Here is a 17721-nt window from a genome sequence, read left to right on the forward strand (position 1 = left end):
TCTAGTCTGCCTTATACTATTTTCTGTATTTTATCTTAGGGTGGATATATGTTTATCCCAGGCATGTTTAAATTCAGTTACTGTGGATTTATCTACCACGTCTGCTGGAAGTTTGTTCCAAGCATCTACTACTCTTTCAGTAAAATAATATTTTCTCATGTTGCTTTTGATCCCCCAACTAACTTCGATATTCCAGGTGTGGCCTTACTGAGGCTTTATAAAGCTGTACTAATACTTCCCCTGATTTTGATTCTATGCCTCTGTTTATTATTATTATTATTATTATTATTATTATTATTATTATTATTTATTAGATTTGTATGCGGCCCCTCTCCGCAGACTTGGAGCGGCTTCTGTATGTTGGGACATGAAGCAAATCACCACTTTTATTTATTTTATTTATTTATTGGATTTGTATGCCGTCCCTCTCCGCAGACTCGGGGCGGCTAAAACAAGGATTTTAAAAAGAAGGATTGCTGAAGAAAGTTTTAACTGGGAGCCAGAGAGGGCCAAGCACAAAATTTACAGGCTGCGGCACGTTAGGTTGATCCGGGGCGGAGCAGGATTTGCACATTTGTACCAAATTATGATTCCATCATTTGCGGTGTCATGTTCTAAATTCCATAACTGTGGCAGGAGGCTTTCGCGCAAAACATGTTTTCTTTTGTTGGGCAATCAACCCCCCAGGAATTAAAGAGTACAGACTTAATATACCAGTATGTTGATTTCTTAACAGCCAGGAATCTAAATTCAGCCTTCTTACGTTTTGACATCAACCAACCTCAAAAATATCTCTTTTGCAATAATGAGGACTAGAAACTTGAGTACTTTTACAAAAAAAACAAAACCCCTACGCGTTCACCACCCACTAATGTCTCTTTGCAATGACTAGAAGATCCTTTGGGCTTGAATACTTTTATGGAAGATTACACTTCCACCACAAAACTGTCTCATAAATTATCTCTTTGCAATCAAGAGAGCTAGAAACTTAATCAGACTTTTAAGTATTTTTATAGTAAACTTCCACCAGGAGACTGTCTCCACAGGTATCTTTTTGCAATCATGACGATTAGAAACTACCTCAGATTGACTGTAAAATACTTTTATGTAAAATTACGTTCCCACATTCTCCCAAGAATCTCTTGGCAGTGAGGACTAGAAACTTCACCAGACAGGTACTTTTATAGAAGACTACACTTCCACCATGAAACTGTCCCCACAAGTATCTTTTGGCAATAAGGACTAGAAACTTCATCTGACAAGTACTTTTACAGAAGACCACAGTTCAACTGACAAACTGTCCCTATAAGTATCTCTTGGCAATGAGGACAAAGCACTAGAAACTTCACCAAACTTAAAATATTTTTATAGAAAACTATGTTTCCACATTGTCCACACAAGTATCTCTTGGCAATGAGGACTAGAAACTTCCTCAGGCTTAAGTACTTTTATAGAAAACTATATTGCCACCAGGAAAATTGTCCCCACAACTTTCTCTTTATAATCACGAGGACTATAAACTTCACCAAATGGAACTACTTTTGCTTCCACTAAGAACTTGTCTGCAAGAAGTATCTCTTTGCAATCACGAGGACTAGAAACTTCATGAGGCCTATGTACTTTTTATAGCAAATCAAGGGAGCTAGAAACTTAATCAGACTTTTAAGTATTTTTATAGTAAACTTCCATCAGGAGATTGTCTCCTCAAGTATCTTTTTGCAATCATGAAGACTAGAAACTTTCCATGAGATTTTCTTTTGCTCCATTCTTGTCTGTTAGCAAAAGAAAAGCTAAATGACAGAAAAATCCGATTTCTTTTGGGGGGGGGGTGTTGGCATTCAGAGGGGAGGGGGGGCGGTTTGCATACCTACAAAAAGGACGAGACAAGGACCCTCGTTCAGCTGGACAGCGTTGGAGTCGGTCAGCTCTAAGACAGGCTTGGGGTGCCAGGGGAACTCCTGGCATTCCGTGTCATTCAGAACCTCCACTCGGCCCTGTCGGGTGATGACCTCTCCCTTAGTGTCCAAGACAATCAGAGTGGGGATACCTGCGAAGATAAAGAGAGGGTCAAGGAGGGAGAGAAGTCACCAGGAAAGTGAACCCAAGAACAAGGGGGCACAATCTGATGTGAGTTGGGGGAAAGATCAGAAGTAACATGAGAAAATATTATTTGACTAAAAGAGTAGTAGATCCTTGGAACAAATTTCCAGCAGACGTGGTTGGTAAATCCACAGGAACTGAACTGAAACATGCCTGGGATAAACACATATCCATTGTAAGATAAAATACAGGAAATAGTATAAGGACAGACTAGATGGACCATGAGGTCTTTTTCTGCCGTCACTCTTCTATGTTTCTATGTGTCATATTATGTGCTTGTATCTCTGATGGCTAACCTAGGCCACATGTGCCAGAGGTTGCATGCACAGCCCTATCTGTGGGCATGTACACCATCCCCAGATGCTGCTCTGGTTTCCGGTGTGCACATCTGTGTGGCCATATTGTTAGTACTATGTACACAACAGTTGGGCTTGACAATATATAAACAAGTTAACAACAACAACGAGTTGAAAGAGACCTTGGAGGTCCTCTAATCCACCACCCTGATAAGGCAGGAAACCCTACACATAGAAACATAGAAGATTGACGTCAGAAAAAGACCTCCTGGTCCATCTAGTCTGCCTTTATACTATTTCCTGTATTTTATCTTACAATGGATCTGTGTTTATCCCAGGGGAAGTATTAGTACAGCTTTATAAAGCCTCAGTAAGGCCACACATGGAATATTTGCATCCAGTTTTAGTTGCTGCATTACAGAAAAGAGGTTGAGACTTTAGGGGAAAGTGTAAAGAAAGTAAAACTTTGATGGCAAGGGAATTCTGGGAGTGGAAGTCCACCCATTTTAAAGCAGGTTGGCTGGGGAATTCTGGGAGTTGTAAACCACCCCATAAAAACATAGAAGTCTGATGGCAGAAAAAGACCTCCTGGTCCATCTAGTCTGCCCTTATACTATTTCCTGTATTTTATCTTAGGATGGATCTAAGTTTATCCCAGGCATGTTTTAATTCAGTCACTGTGCATTTACCAACCACGTCTGCTGGAAGTTTGTTCCAAGCATCTACTCCTCTTTCAGTCAAATAATATTTTCTTACGTGGCTTCTGATCTTTCCCCCAACTAAGTTCATACCTCCCAGAGGCCAATAAGAGCACACAGAGTTGGCCTCCTTCAGGTCCCGTCAACTAAACAATGCAGGTTGGCGAGACCGCAGGCAGGGCCTTCTCTATTGCCACCCCAGCTCTATGGAATCCACACCCCCCCCCGATATCCGCAATGCTCGCACCTTGCTGGCTTTCCATAAGGCCACGAAGACCTGGTTATGTCAGCCCTAAATCAACAACTAGCTTGGCCACATATATGAATGTGTATGAATGGCATGTATGCATGTTGTTGAGTTATTTTATTATTGAGTCTTAATTAGGTTTTTAGAGTTTAGACTGTATTTTGTGACTTTTTTTATCGTTTTGTAATTTTTTATTGTTGTAAGCTGCCCTGGGTCCTTCGAGATTGGGCGGCAAAGAAGTCAAATTAAATAAACAAATAAAAATAAATGGTTATCCAACATCTTCTTAAAGACTTCCAGTGTTGGAGCATTCACCACTTCTGGTGGCAAGCTGTTCCACGGATCAATTGTTCTAACTGTCAGGAAATTCCTCCTTAGGTCTAAGTTGCTTCTCTCCTTGTTTAGTTTCCATCCATTGCTTCTTGTCTTGCCCTCAGTTGCTTCGGAGAATAGCTTGACTCCCTCTTCTTTGGGGCAACCCCTGAGATACTGGAAGACTGCTGTCATGTCTCCCCTGGTCCTTCTTTTCATTAAACTACCCAGGCCCAGTTCCTGAGAATTTGGACCACATGACTGTGGGGATAATGCAATGGTTGTATGTTTTGAAAAACGGTGAATTTAAAATGTGAATTTTTAAAAAAATGTCATTGTAACTTTGAAGGGTCACTAAGTGAACTTGTTTGTAAGTCAAGGAGTTACCTTGACTTATGTTGTGGTTAGCTCTGGCCCAGCTCCTGCCCCAAGGACTGTGGATGTGGGGGAGACATCCACATGCTGCAGGCCTGTTCCCCCCCCCCCCCGGTGGAATCTGCTGATGAAGGCTCCTCTGACCAAGAAGACATGAGTGACAGGGAGGAGAGTGGGGCAGACAGCTCAGAAGGAGATCAATTATCTAGCTCCTCCTTGGACTCAGAACAAGAGTTAATGATACAGCCACGCATGTGGAGAGCGATGCATAGGCAGCAACAACTGAGAGATGATTATCAAAGAAAATGAGGCCACCTGTGGTTGGGTGGGGCTGTGGTCATTAGTGAGGCTGCTATAAATAGCAGCCTGTGGGTTTGGCCATTGTGGAGGATTATCTGATCGTTGTGTTTCGTGACTGCTTTACTGACTTTGACCTTTGTGTGCTGATTTTTCCCCACTTTGAAACTAAACCAGAGCAAAGTGTGTTTCACTTTGTGAAAGAAGAAGGACTGTGAATTGCCTCACAGCTGCAAGCTAAGTATCACAGAACTGATAAGGGACTTGTACAAATGACCAGTTTGTTTGGAGACGAGTGCTCTTTGCTATACCAAAAGAGGGCTTAGGTTAAGTGAATTTTCATTATAAAGAACATTGTTTTGAATTTTCAAACGTGTGTGTGTCTGAAATTGTATCTGTGCATTTTTGGGAGGATTCTACCAGAGAGCTCGACAGAACAACTTAGAAGTCTTTGCAGTGTTTCACAAAGCAGCAACTGGATTTCCAAACTCAACTCCTTGCAAGCACTCTGATTTTCGCACCTCCCTCCGCATTCCAAGGCTCCGGGTTCAGATCTTGGGCAGGCTCCCAAAGTGCTCATGTAACACTCACCCTTCCCGAGGGTCTCTGGCCTAAGCAATGCCTCTTGAGTGAAGGGGGCCATTTGAGCCTCTTCTGCCCTACTCCGCCCACTGCACTTCAGGACCCCCTGCAATTAGCGGCTGGGAATTTCCTCCTGCAGCGTAGATCAGGGAGGGCCCTCAGTCCATTGCAATCATTGGGATTGGCCGGGATCAGACGGCAGGTCGGATTCCCAGGGGAAAGGATACAGAAAGGAGGAATGGGAGAAAAGGAAGGAAGGAGGGAAAGAAGAGAAGGGAGGAGAGAAGGGAGGGAGGGAGGGAGGGAGGAATGGGAGAGAAGGAAGGAAGGAGGGAGAGAAGGGAGGAAGGGATATTCCTGGAGGTCTGCAATATGGTAAATGATTTAGCTTTTCTAAATGGTCAAAGCAATGGAAACTGCAGTTTAATGTTTCCAAATGTAAAATAATGCACTTGGGGAAAAGGAATACTCAATCGGAGTATTGCATTGGCAGTTCTGTGTTGGCAAAAACTTCAGAAGAGAAGGATTTAGGGGTAGTGATTTCAAAATGGGTGAGCAGTGTGGTCGGGCAGTAGGAAAAGCAAGTAGGATGCTTGGCTGCATAGCTAGAGGTATAACAAGCAGGAAGAGGGAGATTATGATCCCGCTATATAGAATGCTGGTGAGACCACATTTGGAATACTGTGTTCAGTTCTGGAGACCTCACCTACAAAAAGATATTGATAAAATTGAACGGGTCCAAAGACGGGCTACAAGAATGGTGGAAGGTCTTAAGCATAAAACGTATCAGGAAAGACTTCATGAACTCAATCTGTATAGTCTGGAGGACAGAAGGGAAAGTGGGGACATGATCGAAACATTTAAATATGTTAAAGGGTTAAATAAGGTCCAGGAGGGAAGTGTTTTTAATAGGAAAGTGAACACAAGAACAAGGGGACACAATCTGAAGTTAGTTGGGGGAAAGATCAAAAGCAACGTGAGAAAATATTATTTTACTGAAAGAGTAGTAGATCCTTGGAACAAATTTCCAGCAGACGTGGTAGATAAATCCACAGTAACTGAATTTAAACATGCCTGGGATAAACAAATATCCATTGTAAGATAAAATATAGAAAATAGTATAAGGGCAGACTAGATAGATCATGAGGTCTTTTTCTGCCGTCATTCTTCTATATTTCTATGTTTCTAAGGGAGTAAGAAACCAAGAAAGAAAGGAAGGAGAGAAGAGAGAGGAAGGAAGGAAGAAATGAAGGAAGAAATGGAGAGGAGGAAGGAAGGAAGGAAGGAAGGAAGGAAGGAAGGAAACCCACAGAAGTCTGGTAGGGTGACACATTTTAAGAGGGCTCAGGAAAAGACTCCATTGGGTGCCCCAAACCTCGGCGGATCTGGGGAGACGCTTTGCGGTCTCTTCTCCTGCCGCCAAATCCACCAGATTGCCCGAGAAACCCGATCCAGGTTAGGAGCCAGACTGCCTGGAGTAGCCACCACCTGCTCTTCAGCTGTTCTGCAATTGGATTCCCTGCCGGATGTGGCCACGGCCCTCCCCTTCCTCCCTCTTCAGCAGGGACTGCAAAACCCCACAACCGCAACTGGTCGCCTTATAGCCCACCTGCGTGATTGCCGTGGGCTATGGGCTGATTTGAACCCAGATTCCCCAAGAGGCAGAAAGACGTGTGTCAGAAATAAGTTGATTTCTGGAGGTAATATTACAATGCAAGCAAATGGTTTGTAACCATGGGAGGGGCTGATGTAAGCCATCATCAGCATGCAATGATGGGTTTGCTAATTGTGCTGCAACCTGCAGAATGCAGAATGCAGCTGCGAGAGCAGTCATGGGCTTTCCCAGATATGCCCATGTTTCGCCATCACTCCGCAGTCTGCATTGGTTGCCGATCAGTTTCCGGTCACAATTCAAAGTGTTGGTTATGATCTATAAAGCCCTTCATGGCACCGGACCAGAATATTTCCGAGACCGCCTTCTGCCGCACGAATCCCAGCGACCGATCAGGTCCCACAGAGTGGGCCTTCTCCGGGTCCCGTCAACTAAACAATGTCGGTTGGCGGGCCCCAGGGGAAGAGCCTTCTCTGTGGCGGCCCCGACTCTCTGGAACCAGCTCCCCCCAGAGATTAGAACTGCCACTACACTCCTCGCCTTTCGCAAACTCCTTAAAACCCACCTTTGTCGTCAGGCATGGGGGAACTGAGATATCTCCCCCGGGCCTATACAATTTATGTATGGTATGCTTGTGTATATGTCTGTTTAATAATGGGTTTTTTTAATATTTTAAACTGTAAATTATTAGATTTGTTATAAACTGTTTTTATTGTGTTGTGAGCCGCCCCGAGTCTGCGGAGAGGGGCGGCATACAAATCTAATAAATAATAATAATAATAATAATAATAATAATAATAACCTGATTGGCTGTATTCAATTCAATTCAATTTATTAGATTTGTATGCCGCTCCTCTCCGAAGACTCGGGGTGGCTCACAACAATAATAAAAACAACATTCCACTGAAAACAAATCTAATACTAAAAAGCATATAAAACCCTATCATATTTTTTTAAAAAGCAAACAACATATAAATACCCAAACATAAATATAAAAAAGCCTGGGGGAAAGGTGTCTCAACTCCCCCATGCCTGGCGGTAAAGATGGGTCTTGAGTAATTTACGAAAGACAAGGAGTGTGGGGGCAGTTCTAATCTCCGGGGGGAGTTGATTCCAGAGGGCCGGGGCTGCCACAGAGAAGGCTCTTCCCCTGGGGCCCACCAAATGACATTGTTTGGTCGACGGGACCCAGAGAAGGCCAACTCTGTAGGACCTTATCGGTCGCTGGGATTCGTGAGGTAGCAGGCGGTTCCAGAGGTACTCTGGTCCAATGCCATGCAGGGCTTTAAAGATCATAACCAACACTTTGAATTGTGACCGGAAACTGATCGGCAGCCAATGCAGGCCACGGAGTGTTGTACATACGTGGGCGAATCTAGGAAGCTCCACAATGGCTCTCGCGGCTGCATTCTGCACGATCAGAAGTTTCTGAACACTTTTCAGAGGTAGCCCCATGTAGAGAGCGTTGCAGTAATCGAACCTCGAGGTGATGAGGGCATGAGTGACTGTGAGCAATGACTCCCTGTCCAAATAGGGCCACAACTGGTGCACCAGGCGGACCTGGGCAAACGCCCTCCTCGCCACAGCCGAAAGATGATGTTCCAATGTCAGCTGTGGATCTAGCAGTCAGCTTTAGTGGCCTGCAGTACAGCACTCTACCCACTGCGCCACCTCGGCTCATTTTATGACCTTTATATTTATATTGTGCTGCTGTTTTCCCATTTGGTTAGGAAAGAAGATAGACGAGATAGGCATGTATGTGTGTATGTGTATTAGGGTTAAGAGCCGGGGTGGCGCAGCGGGTAGAGTGCTGTACTGCAGGCCACTGAAGCTGACTGTAGATCTGTATGTCATCAGTTCAAATCTCATCACCGGCTGAAGGTTGACTCAGCCTTCCATCCTTCCGAGGTGGGTCAAATGAGGACCCGGATTGTGGGGGCAATAGGCTGATTCTCTGTTAAAAAGGGCTATTACTAACATGTTGTAAGCCGCCCTGAGTCTAAGGAGAAGGGTGGCATTAAAAACCAACCAACCAACCAACCAAATAAATAAATAGATAAATAGATAGATAGATTATAGATAGATAGATAGATAGATAGATGATAGATGAAAGATAGATAGATGATAGATAGATAGATAGATAGATAGATGATAGATAGATAGATGATAGGTAGATAGATAGATAGATAGATGATAGATGATAGATGATAGATAGATAGATGATAGATAGATAGATAGATAGATAGATGTTAGATAGATGATAGATAGATTGATGATAGATAGATAGATAGATGTTAGATAGATGATAGATAGATAGATAGATGTTAGATAGATGATAGATAGATAGATGATAGATAGATAGATGATAGATAGATAGATAGATAGGTAGGTAGGTAGGTAGATAGATAGATAGATAGATAGATGATAGATAGATAGATAGATGATAGATTGATAGATAGATAGATGTTAGATAGATGATAGATAGATAGATAGATAGATAGGTAGGTAGGTAGATAGATAGATAAATAAGTAAGTGGGAATGCACAAAACCGCCCACCAGATCTGATAAAAATCCCAAGAGGGGTTGCTTCCGCTTACCTTGAATGCCGTACAGCCGGTTGAGACGTGACCGACGTCCCTCGTCAGGGTAAGGGACGGATAACCAGGGCATCTCGCTGAAATATTGTTTGAATGATTCCTCCGACCTGCAGGCGACACAGGAATCAAAACAGCAGAGTTTAAAAGGGACCTCGGAGGTCTTCTAGTCCAACCTCCTGCTCAGTCAGGAGACCTTATATCATTTCAGATAAATTATTATTATTATTATTTTATTATTATTTATTACACTTGTATGCCGCCCTTCCCCGTGTTGGAGCATTCACAAGTTCTGTATGCAAGCTGTTCCACTGATTAATTGTTCTAACTGTCAAACAGTTCTAAGTTGCTTCTCCCCTTGATTAGTTTCCACCCATTGCTTCTTGTTCTACTCTCAGGTGCTTTGGAGAATAGCTTGACTCCTTCTTCTTTGGGGCAACCCCTGAGATATTTGAAGACTGCTATCCTGTCTCCCCTGGTCCTTCTTTTCATTAAACTAGCCAGGCCCAGTTCCTGCAACCGTTCTTCATATGTTTCAGCCTCCAGTCCCCTAATCTTCTTTGTTGCTCTTCTCTGCCCTCTTTCTAGAGTCTCAATATACTTTTTGCATCGTGGCGACCAAACCTGAATGCAGTATTCCAAGTGTGGCCTTACCAAGGCCTTATAAAGTGGTATTAACCCTTCACGTGATCTTGAATCTGTCCCTCTGTTGATGCAGCCAAAACTGTGTTGGCTTTTTTGGCAGCTGCTGGCAGCTGGCTCCTATTTAAATGGTTGTCCACTAGGACTCCAATGTCCCTCTCACAGTTAGTACTGCTTGTGTATTTTGTCTTCCTCCCTCCCTCATTATTCCTTCCTTCCTTTTCTTCCTCCCTTTTTATTCTTCCTTCCATTTTTCTTTCTTCTTTCCTTCTCTCTTTTGTATTGTATTTGTATTTATTGGATTTGTATGCCACCCCTCTCTGCAGACTCGGGGCGGCTAACAACAGTAATAAAACAGCATATAATAATAATCCAATACTAAAAACAGTTAAAAATCCATTATTATAAAAACCAAACATACATTCAAACATACCATGCATAGAATTGTAAAGGCCTAGGGGGAAAGAGGATCTCAATTCCCCCATGCCTGGCGGCAGAGGTGGGTTTTAAGTTGTTTACGAAAGGCAAGGAGGGTGGGGGCAGTTCTAATCTCTGGGGGGAGCTGGTTCCAGAGGGCCGGGGCCGCCACAGAGAAGGCTCTTCCCCTGGGTCCTGCCAAGCGACATTGTTTAGTTGACGGGACCCGGAGAAGACCCACTCTGGTCTCTGGGATTCATGCAGCAGAAGGCGGTCCCTGAGATAATCTGGTCTCTTTACTTCCCCCTTCTTTCTTATATTCCTTCTCCTCCTCCCTCCCTCCCTGTCTCTTTCTTTTCTTCCTTCCCTCTCCCTCTCCTTTACTTGACTTAAATTATTTATTTAACCTTCACTCCTTCCATTCTTCCTGTTTCTTTTCTTCATTCCCCAAACCTTCTCTCCCTTGTTCCCCACATCTCATCTTCTCTTCTTCTCTTTTCTTCCTTTATTACCTTCCTCCCCTTTTCTCCTTCTTTCCTTTCCTTTCCCTTCCTTTTATTCTTCCTTCCTTCCTCCCTCTCTTTCCTCCTCCTTCCTTCCTTCATTTTTTCCTTCCTTCCTCTTTCCTTCCTCTTTCTTTCCTTCATTCCTCTGTCTGTGCTTTTAGAACAATTAATCAGTGGAAGAACTTGCCTCCAGAAGTTGTGAATTCTCCAATACTGGAAGTTTTTAAGAAGAGACTGGATAGGCTTTTGTAATGTAGGGTTTCCTGTCTCCAAGGTCCCTTCCAACTTTGTTATTAGAAACATAGAAGACTGACGGCAGAAAAAGACCTCATGGTCCATCTAGTCTGCCCTTATACTATTTTCTGTATTTTATCTTAGGATGGATCTATGTTTATCCCAGGCATGTTTAAATTCAGTTACTGTGGATTTATCTACCACATCTGCTGGAAGTTTGTTCCAAGCATCCACTACTCTTTCAATCAAATAATATTTTCTCCCGTTGCTTCTGATCTTCCCCCCAACTAACTTCAGATTGTGTCCCCTTGTTCTTGTGTTCACTTTCCTATTAAAAACACTTCCCTCCTGAACCCTATTTAACCCTTTAACATATTTAAATGTTTTGATCATGTCCCCCCTTTTCCTTCTGTCCTCCAGACTATACAGATTGAGTTCATGAAGTCTTTCCTGATACGTTTTATGCTTAAGACCTTCCACCATTCTTGTAGCCCGTCTTTGGACCCGTTCAATTTTGTCAATATGTTTTTGTAGGTGAGGTCTCCAGAACGGAATACAGTGTTCCAAATGTGGTCTCACCAGCACTCTATATTCTAAATTATTCTAAATTCCTTCCTTCCTTCCCTCCCTTCTTTCCTTCCTCTCTCTCCTTCTTTCTTTCTTCCTTTCTTTCCTTCCTTCCTCTCTCCCTCCCTTCTTTCCTCCCTCCCTCTCCTTCCTTCCTTTTCCCTTCCTTTTTCTTTCCTTCCTTCCTTCCTTCCTTCCTTCCTTCCTTCCTTCCTTCCTTCCTTCCTTCCTTCCTTCCTTCCTTTATACAAAAATGGGGTCTCAAAATATTTCACTGAGCTCTGTTCTACCCAGGTATAAAAAAGGGCTAAAAAAGTAGACAGTTTGGGATTCATACTCGATTACCTGTCGGCACTAACGAAGACAATCTCAAATTTTTGACCAGCCTCTTTAATTTTCCGGTAAGATTCCACCAGGACCCGGGTAAGACTTCTACAAGGCGGGCACTGCAGAAAGATAAATAGAAAAAAAAGAGTTAAATTTAAGGTAAAGAGTCCAGGAATTCGTTTCTCTAAGAAAGCTCTTGATCATACTACAAAAGAAAGACACCCTTCCCCGATACACGTGGAGGACTAGAAACTTAAGTGAATTTTCCTTTAGCAAAATGTAGGATTATTAGCAAATGCAGGCACATAAACACCGCTGCATGCTAAGCACCAACCAGAAAAGAGGCAGTTACCCTCCACTTACAACAGTTTATTTAGTGACTGTATAAAATTATAATGGCACTGTAAAAAATGGACTTTTGACCATTTTTCGCACTTGTGGCCACTACGGCATCCCCAGGTGATCGAAATACGTGACTCATATTTATGACGGTCGCAGTGCCCCATTGTCACATGAGAATAGTGGACGGTCTTAAGCATAAAACGTATCAGGAAAGACTTAATGAACTCAATCTGTATAGTCTGAAGGATAGAAGGAAAAGGGGGGACATGATCGAAACATTTAAATATGTTAAAGGGTTAAATAAGGTCCAGGAAGGAAGTGTTTTTAATAGGAAAGTGAACACAAGAACAAGGGGACACAATCTGAAGTTAGTTGGGGGAAAGATCAGAAGCAACATGAGAAAATATTATTTTACTAAAAGAGTGGTAGATGCTTGGAACAAACTTCCAGCAGACGTGGTTGGTAAATCCACAGTAACTGAATTTAAACATGCCTGGGATAAACATAGATCCATCCTAAGATAAAAATACAGGAAATAGTATAAGGGCAGACTAGATGGACCATAAGGTCTTTTTCGTCCGTCAATCTTCTATGTTTCTATGATTTCAGTCTCTGAGGTCGTCTGATAAGTAAAATCCGTGTGGAAAACAGATTTGCTTAACAAGCCTGTGACTAAATTCGCTGCAGGTGTTCACTTAACAAATGTGGCAAAATTAGGTTGTAAAATAGGGTAAAAGTAACAAATGTCCCACTTAACGACAGAAATTTGGGACTCCGTTGTGGTCATAATTCGAGGACTAGCTGTAGGGAGTTAGAAGTGTAGTCACATGACCTTGGACCCCCCACAAAACATTCACCAGATCTCTGATTCCAGGTCATAATTTCCCCCCCACCTTTTAAATAGGCTTGGCGGATCTTCAAACGGTTATTATTATTATTATTATTATTATTATTATTATTATTATTATTATTTATTAGATTTGTATGCCGCCCCTCTCCGAAGACTGCTAAGCAACTAGTGATAAACATAGAAACATAGAAGATTGATGGCAGAAAAAGACTTCATGGTCCATCTAGTCTGCCCTTATACTATTTCCTGTATTTTATCTTAGGATAAAATATTTATATATATTGGATATATATATTGGATATATGTTTATCCCAGGCATGTTTCAATTCAGTTACTGTGGATTGGCCAACCACGTCTGCTGCATGTTTATTCCAAGCATCTACTACTCTTTCAGTCAAATAATATTTTCTCATGTTGCTTTTCATCTATCCCCTAACTAACCTCACATTGTGCCCCCTTGTTCTTGCATTCACCTTCCTATTAAAAACACTTCCCTCCTGAACCTTATTTAATTCTTTAACATATTTAAATGTTTTAATCACATCCACCCTTTCCCTTCTGTCCTCCAGACTATACAGGTTGAATTCATGAAGTCTTTCCTGATCAGTTTGATGCTTAAGACCTTCCACCATTCTTGTAGCCCGTCTTTGGACCCGTTCAATTCTATCCATATCTTTTTGTAGGTGAGGTCTCCAGAACTGAACACAGTATTATTCCAAATGTGGTCTCACCAACGCTCTACACAGCGAGTTCACCATCTCCCTCTTCCTGCTTGTGATACCTCTAGCTATGCAGCCAAGCATCCTACTTACTTTCCCTACCGCCTGACCGCACTGTTCACCCATTTTGAGACGTGGAGACTTTGATAAGTCGAGAACTCCCTGTAATCCAAACCTGAGGCCTAATTTGTGTGATTTCAAGGAATGAGGAAGACATTCAGGAAGACCCAGATACAAATAGGGACACCCCCCCACCTCGCCCCCCCCCCCCACGGAAATGACGAAGGAGAAACATAGAAACATAGAAGTCTGAGGGCAGAAAAAGACCTCCTGGTCCATCTAGTCTGCCCTTATACTATTTTCTGTATTTTATCTTAGGATGGATCTATGTTTATCCCAGGCATGTTTAAATTCAGTTACTGTGGATTTATCTACCACGTCTGCTGGAAGTTTGTTCCAAGGATCTACTACTCTTTCAGAGAAGAGAGGGTCTCACCCAGTGAGCAGAGAAGTAAACCCCGACGTGGGATCCTTCCAGGACGCTGCTTTCGAGGGGAGGCCCGCTGTTTCGGAGAAGAGGGCCGGCCACCACCTCACTGAACGGCCGAGGACCCCACGGGAACTCCAGGCCTGGGGGAAGAAAGCAGAAGGAGAACGGTCAAGAGCCATGGAAGGCTGTTGAGAGATATTTTTATTTCTTTATTTCAGTGTTTATAGACGACCCAACTTTCCATGAACGAGAGCCAGTTTTGGTCCAGTAGTTAAGGCATCAAGCAAGGGACTAGGAAAAGGTGAGTTCTAGTTCCACTTGAGGCATGAAAGCTGGCTGGGTAACTTTGTGACAATCACCAGGAGAAGGTGAATTCCAGTTTTGCCTTAGGCATGAAACCTGGCTGGGTAACTTTGGGCCAATCACCAGGAGAAGGTGAATTCCAATTCTGCCTTAGGCATGAAAGCTGGCTGGGTGACTGTGGGCCAATCACCAGGAGAAGGTGAGTTCTAGTTCCATTTGAGGCATGAAACCTGGCTGGGTAACTTTGGGACAATCACCAGGAGAAGGTGAATTCCAGTTCTGCCTTACGCATGAAAGCTGGCTAGGTGACTTTGGGCCAATCACCAGGAGAAGGTGAGTTCTAGTTCCATTTGAGGCATGAAACCTGGCTGGGTAACTTTGTGACAATCACCAGGAGAAGGTAAATTCCAGTTCTGCCTTAGGCATGAAAGCTGGTTGGGTGACTTTGGGACAATCACCAGGAGAAGGTGAATTCCAATTCTGCCTTAGGCATGAAAGCTGGCTGGGTGACTGTGGGCCAATCACCAGGAGAAGGTGAGTTCTAGTTCCATTTGAGGCATGAAACCTGGCTGGGTAACTTTGGGACAATCACCAGGAGAAGGTGAATTCCAGTTCTGCCTTAGGCATGAAAGCTGGCTAGGTGACTTTGGGCCAATCACCAGGAGAAGGTGAGTTCTAGTTCCATTTGAGGCATGAAACCTGGCTGGGTAACTTTGTGACAATCACCAGGAGAAGGTGAATTCCAGTTCTGCCTTAGGCATGAAAGCTGGCTGGGTGACTTTGGGACAATCACCAGGAGAAGGTGAATTCCAGTTCTGCCTTAGGCATGAAAGCTGGCTGGGTGACTTTGGGACAATCACCAGGAGAAGGTGAATTCCAGTTCTGCCTTAGGCATGAAAGCTGGCTGGGTGACTTTGGGACAATCACCAGGAGAAGGTGAGTTCCAGTTCTGCCTTAGGCATGAAAGTTGGCTGGGTGACTTTGGGACAATCACCAGGAGAAGGTGAATTCCAGTTCTGCCTTAGGCATGAAAGCTGGCTGGGTGACTGTGGGCCAATCACCAGGAGAAGGTGAGTTCTAGTTCCATTTGAGGCATGAAACCTGGCTGGGTAACTTTGTGACAATCACCAGGAGAAGGTGAATTCCAGTTCTGCCTTAGGCATGAAAGCTGGCTAGGTGACTTTGGGCCAATCACCAGGAGAAGGTGAGTTCTAGTTCCATTTGAGGCATGAAACCTGGCTGGGTAACTTTGTGACAATCACCAGGAGAAGGTGAATTCCAGTTCTGCCTTAGGCATGAAAGCTGGCTGGGTGACTTTGGGACAATCACCAGGAGAAGGTGAATTCCAGTTCTGCCTTAGGCATGAAAGCTGGCTGGGTGACTTTGGGACAATCACCAGGAGAAGGTGAATTCCAGTTCTGCCTTAGGCATGAAAGTTGGCTGGGTGACTGTGGGCCAATCACCAGGAGAAGGTGAGTTCTAGTTCCATTTGAGGCATGAAACCTGGCTGGGTGACTAACATGCTCTTACCTTCTGGGTCATCTCGGATCACCAAGAGGCCGTTCCGACAAACCACTTTCCCAGTGTTGGCATCTATAAATATCAGCGAGGGGATGTTGGAAACCCGGAATTTGTTCCACAGTTTCAACTGCAAAGGCAGAAAGAAAAAAAAATGAAAGAAAGAAAAGAGCATAAAAACACAGGAAGGAACCAGAAATGCAATAAAGTGAAAATCGGAAAGAAATCATCTTTATGCAGGCCGTCCTTCCACCGACGACCATTCATTTAGAGACCATTTGAAAGTTACAATGCTAGAAAAAGTCATTTACGACCAGTCCTCGTACATACGACCACTGCAGCAACCTCCCCCTCTCAGTCACATGATCGAAATTTGGGCACTTGGCAATATTTACAACGGTTGCGGCAAGCTAAGATCACGTGATCTCCATTGGTGATCTTGCCAGCTGGTTTTGGGCGAGCAAATGGGTGGGTGGGGGAGCCAGATTTGCTTTAATGACCAAGTGATTCATTTAACAACTGCAAAGGTTTACGTTAACAACCTCGGCAAAAGTATTATTTATTTATTTTATTTTATTTTATTTTATTTATTTTATTTTTTATTTTATTTATTTATTTATTTATTTATATTTATTGGATTTGTATGCCACCCTTCTCCGCAGACTCGGGGCGGCTAACAACAATAATAAAAACAGCATGTATAAAACAGTTCTGTGTTAGCAAAAACTTCAGAACAGAAGGATTTAGGGGTCGTGATTTCTGACAGTCTCAAAATGGGTGAACAGTGCAGTCAGGCGGTAGGGAAAGCAAGTAGGATGCTTGGCTGCATAGCTAGAGGTATAACAAGCAGGAAGAGGGAGATTGTGATCCCGCTATATAGAGTGCTGGTGATACCACATTTGGAATCCTGTGTTCAGTTCTGGAGACCTCACCTACAAAAAGATATTGATAAAATTGAACGGGTCCAAAGACGGGCTACAAGAATGGTGGAAGGTCTTAAGCATAAAACGTATCAGGAAAGACTTCATGAACTCCATCTGTACAGTCTGTAGGACAGAAGGAAAAGGGGGGACGTGATCGAAACATTTAAATATGTCAAAGGGTTAAATAAGGTCCATGAGGGAAGTGTTTTTAATAGGAAAGTGAACACAAGAACAAGGGGACACAATCTGAAGTTAGTTGGGGGAAAGATCAAAAGCAACATGAGAAAATATTATTTTACTGAAAGAATAGTAGATCCTTGGAACAAACTTCCAGCAGACGTGGTTGGTAAATCCACAGTCATTGAATTTAAACATGTCTGGGATAAACATAGATCTATCCTAGGATAAAATACAGGAAATAGGATAAGGGCAGACTAGATGGACCAGGAGGTCTTTTTCTCCCATCAATCTTCTATGTTTCAATATTTAGCAACCATTTGAAGATCCGCGGCCTACTTGAGAGGTGGGGAGAAATTATGACCTGGAATCAGAGATCTGGTAGGGGCTGGGTTTTTTGGGTGGTGGTGGTTCCCAGATCATGTGACTGCACTTCTGACTCCCTACAGCTAGTCCTCAAATTATGACCACAATGGAGCCCCAAATTTCTGTCGCTAAGTGAGACATTTGTTACTTTCCCCCTATTTTACATCCTTTTTTTTCCATGGTGATTGGTAAATCCTCAGTCACTTAATTGAAACATGCCTGAGAT

The 17721-nt window shown here is 43.2% G+C and overlaps 1 protein-coding gene across 1 annotated transcript in view; it reads right to left on the reverse strand.

The window, feature by feature from the left end:
- Nucleotides 1-17721, reverse strand: part of NXN (nucleoredoxin) — a 114983-nt gene that overhangs the window by 32046 nt on the left and 65216 nt on the right. The window contains exons 2-6 of the mRNA XM_070735420.1: nucleotides 16042-16159; nucleotides 14215-14348; nucleotides 11826-11926; nucleotides 9118-9224; nucleotides 1868-2047 (exon numbers count right to left, since the gene is read on the reverse strand). Of these exons, the coding sequence (XP_070591521.1) occupies nucleotides 1868-2047; nucleotides 9118-9224; nucleotides 11826-11926; nucleotides 14215-14348; nucleotides 16042-16159 (640 nt within the window). The remainder of the gene's footprint in view (nucleotides 1-1867; nucleotides 2048-9117; nucleotides 9225-11825; nucleotides 11927-14214; nucleotides 14349-16041; nucleotides 16160-17721) is intronic.

Source organism: Erythrolamprus reginae, chromosome 1, assembly GCF_031021105.1.
Source record: "Erythrolamprus reginae isolate rEryReg1 chromosome 1, rEryReg1.hap1, whole genome shotgun sequence".
NCBI classification, from domain to species: Eukaryota; Metazoa; Chordata; class Lepidosauria; order Squamata; family Dipsadidae; genus Erythrolamprus; species Erythrolamprus reginae.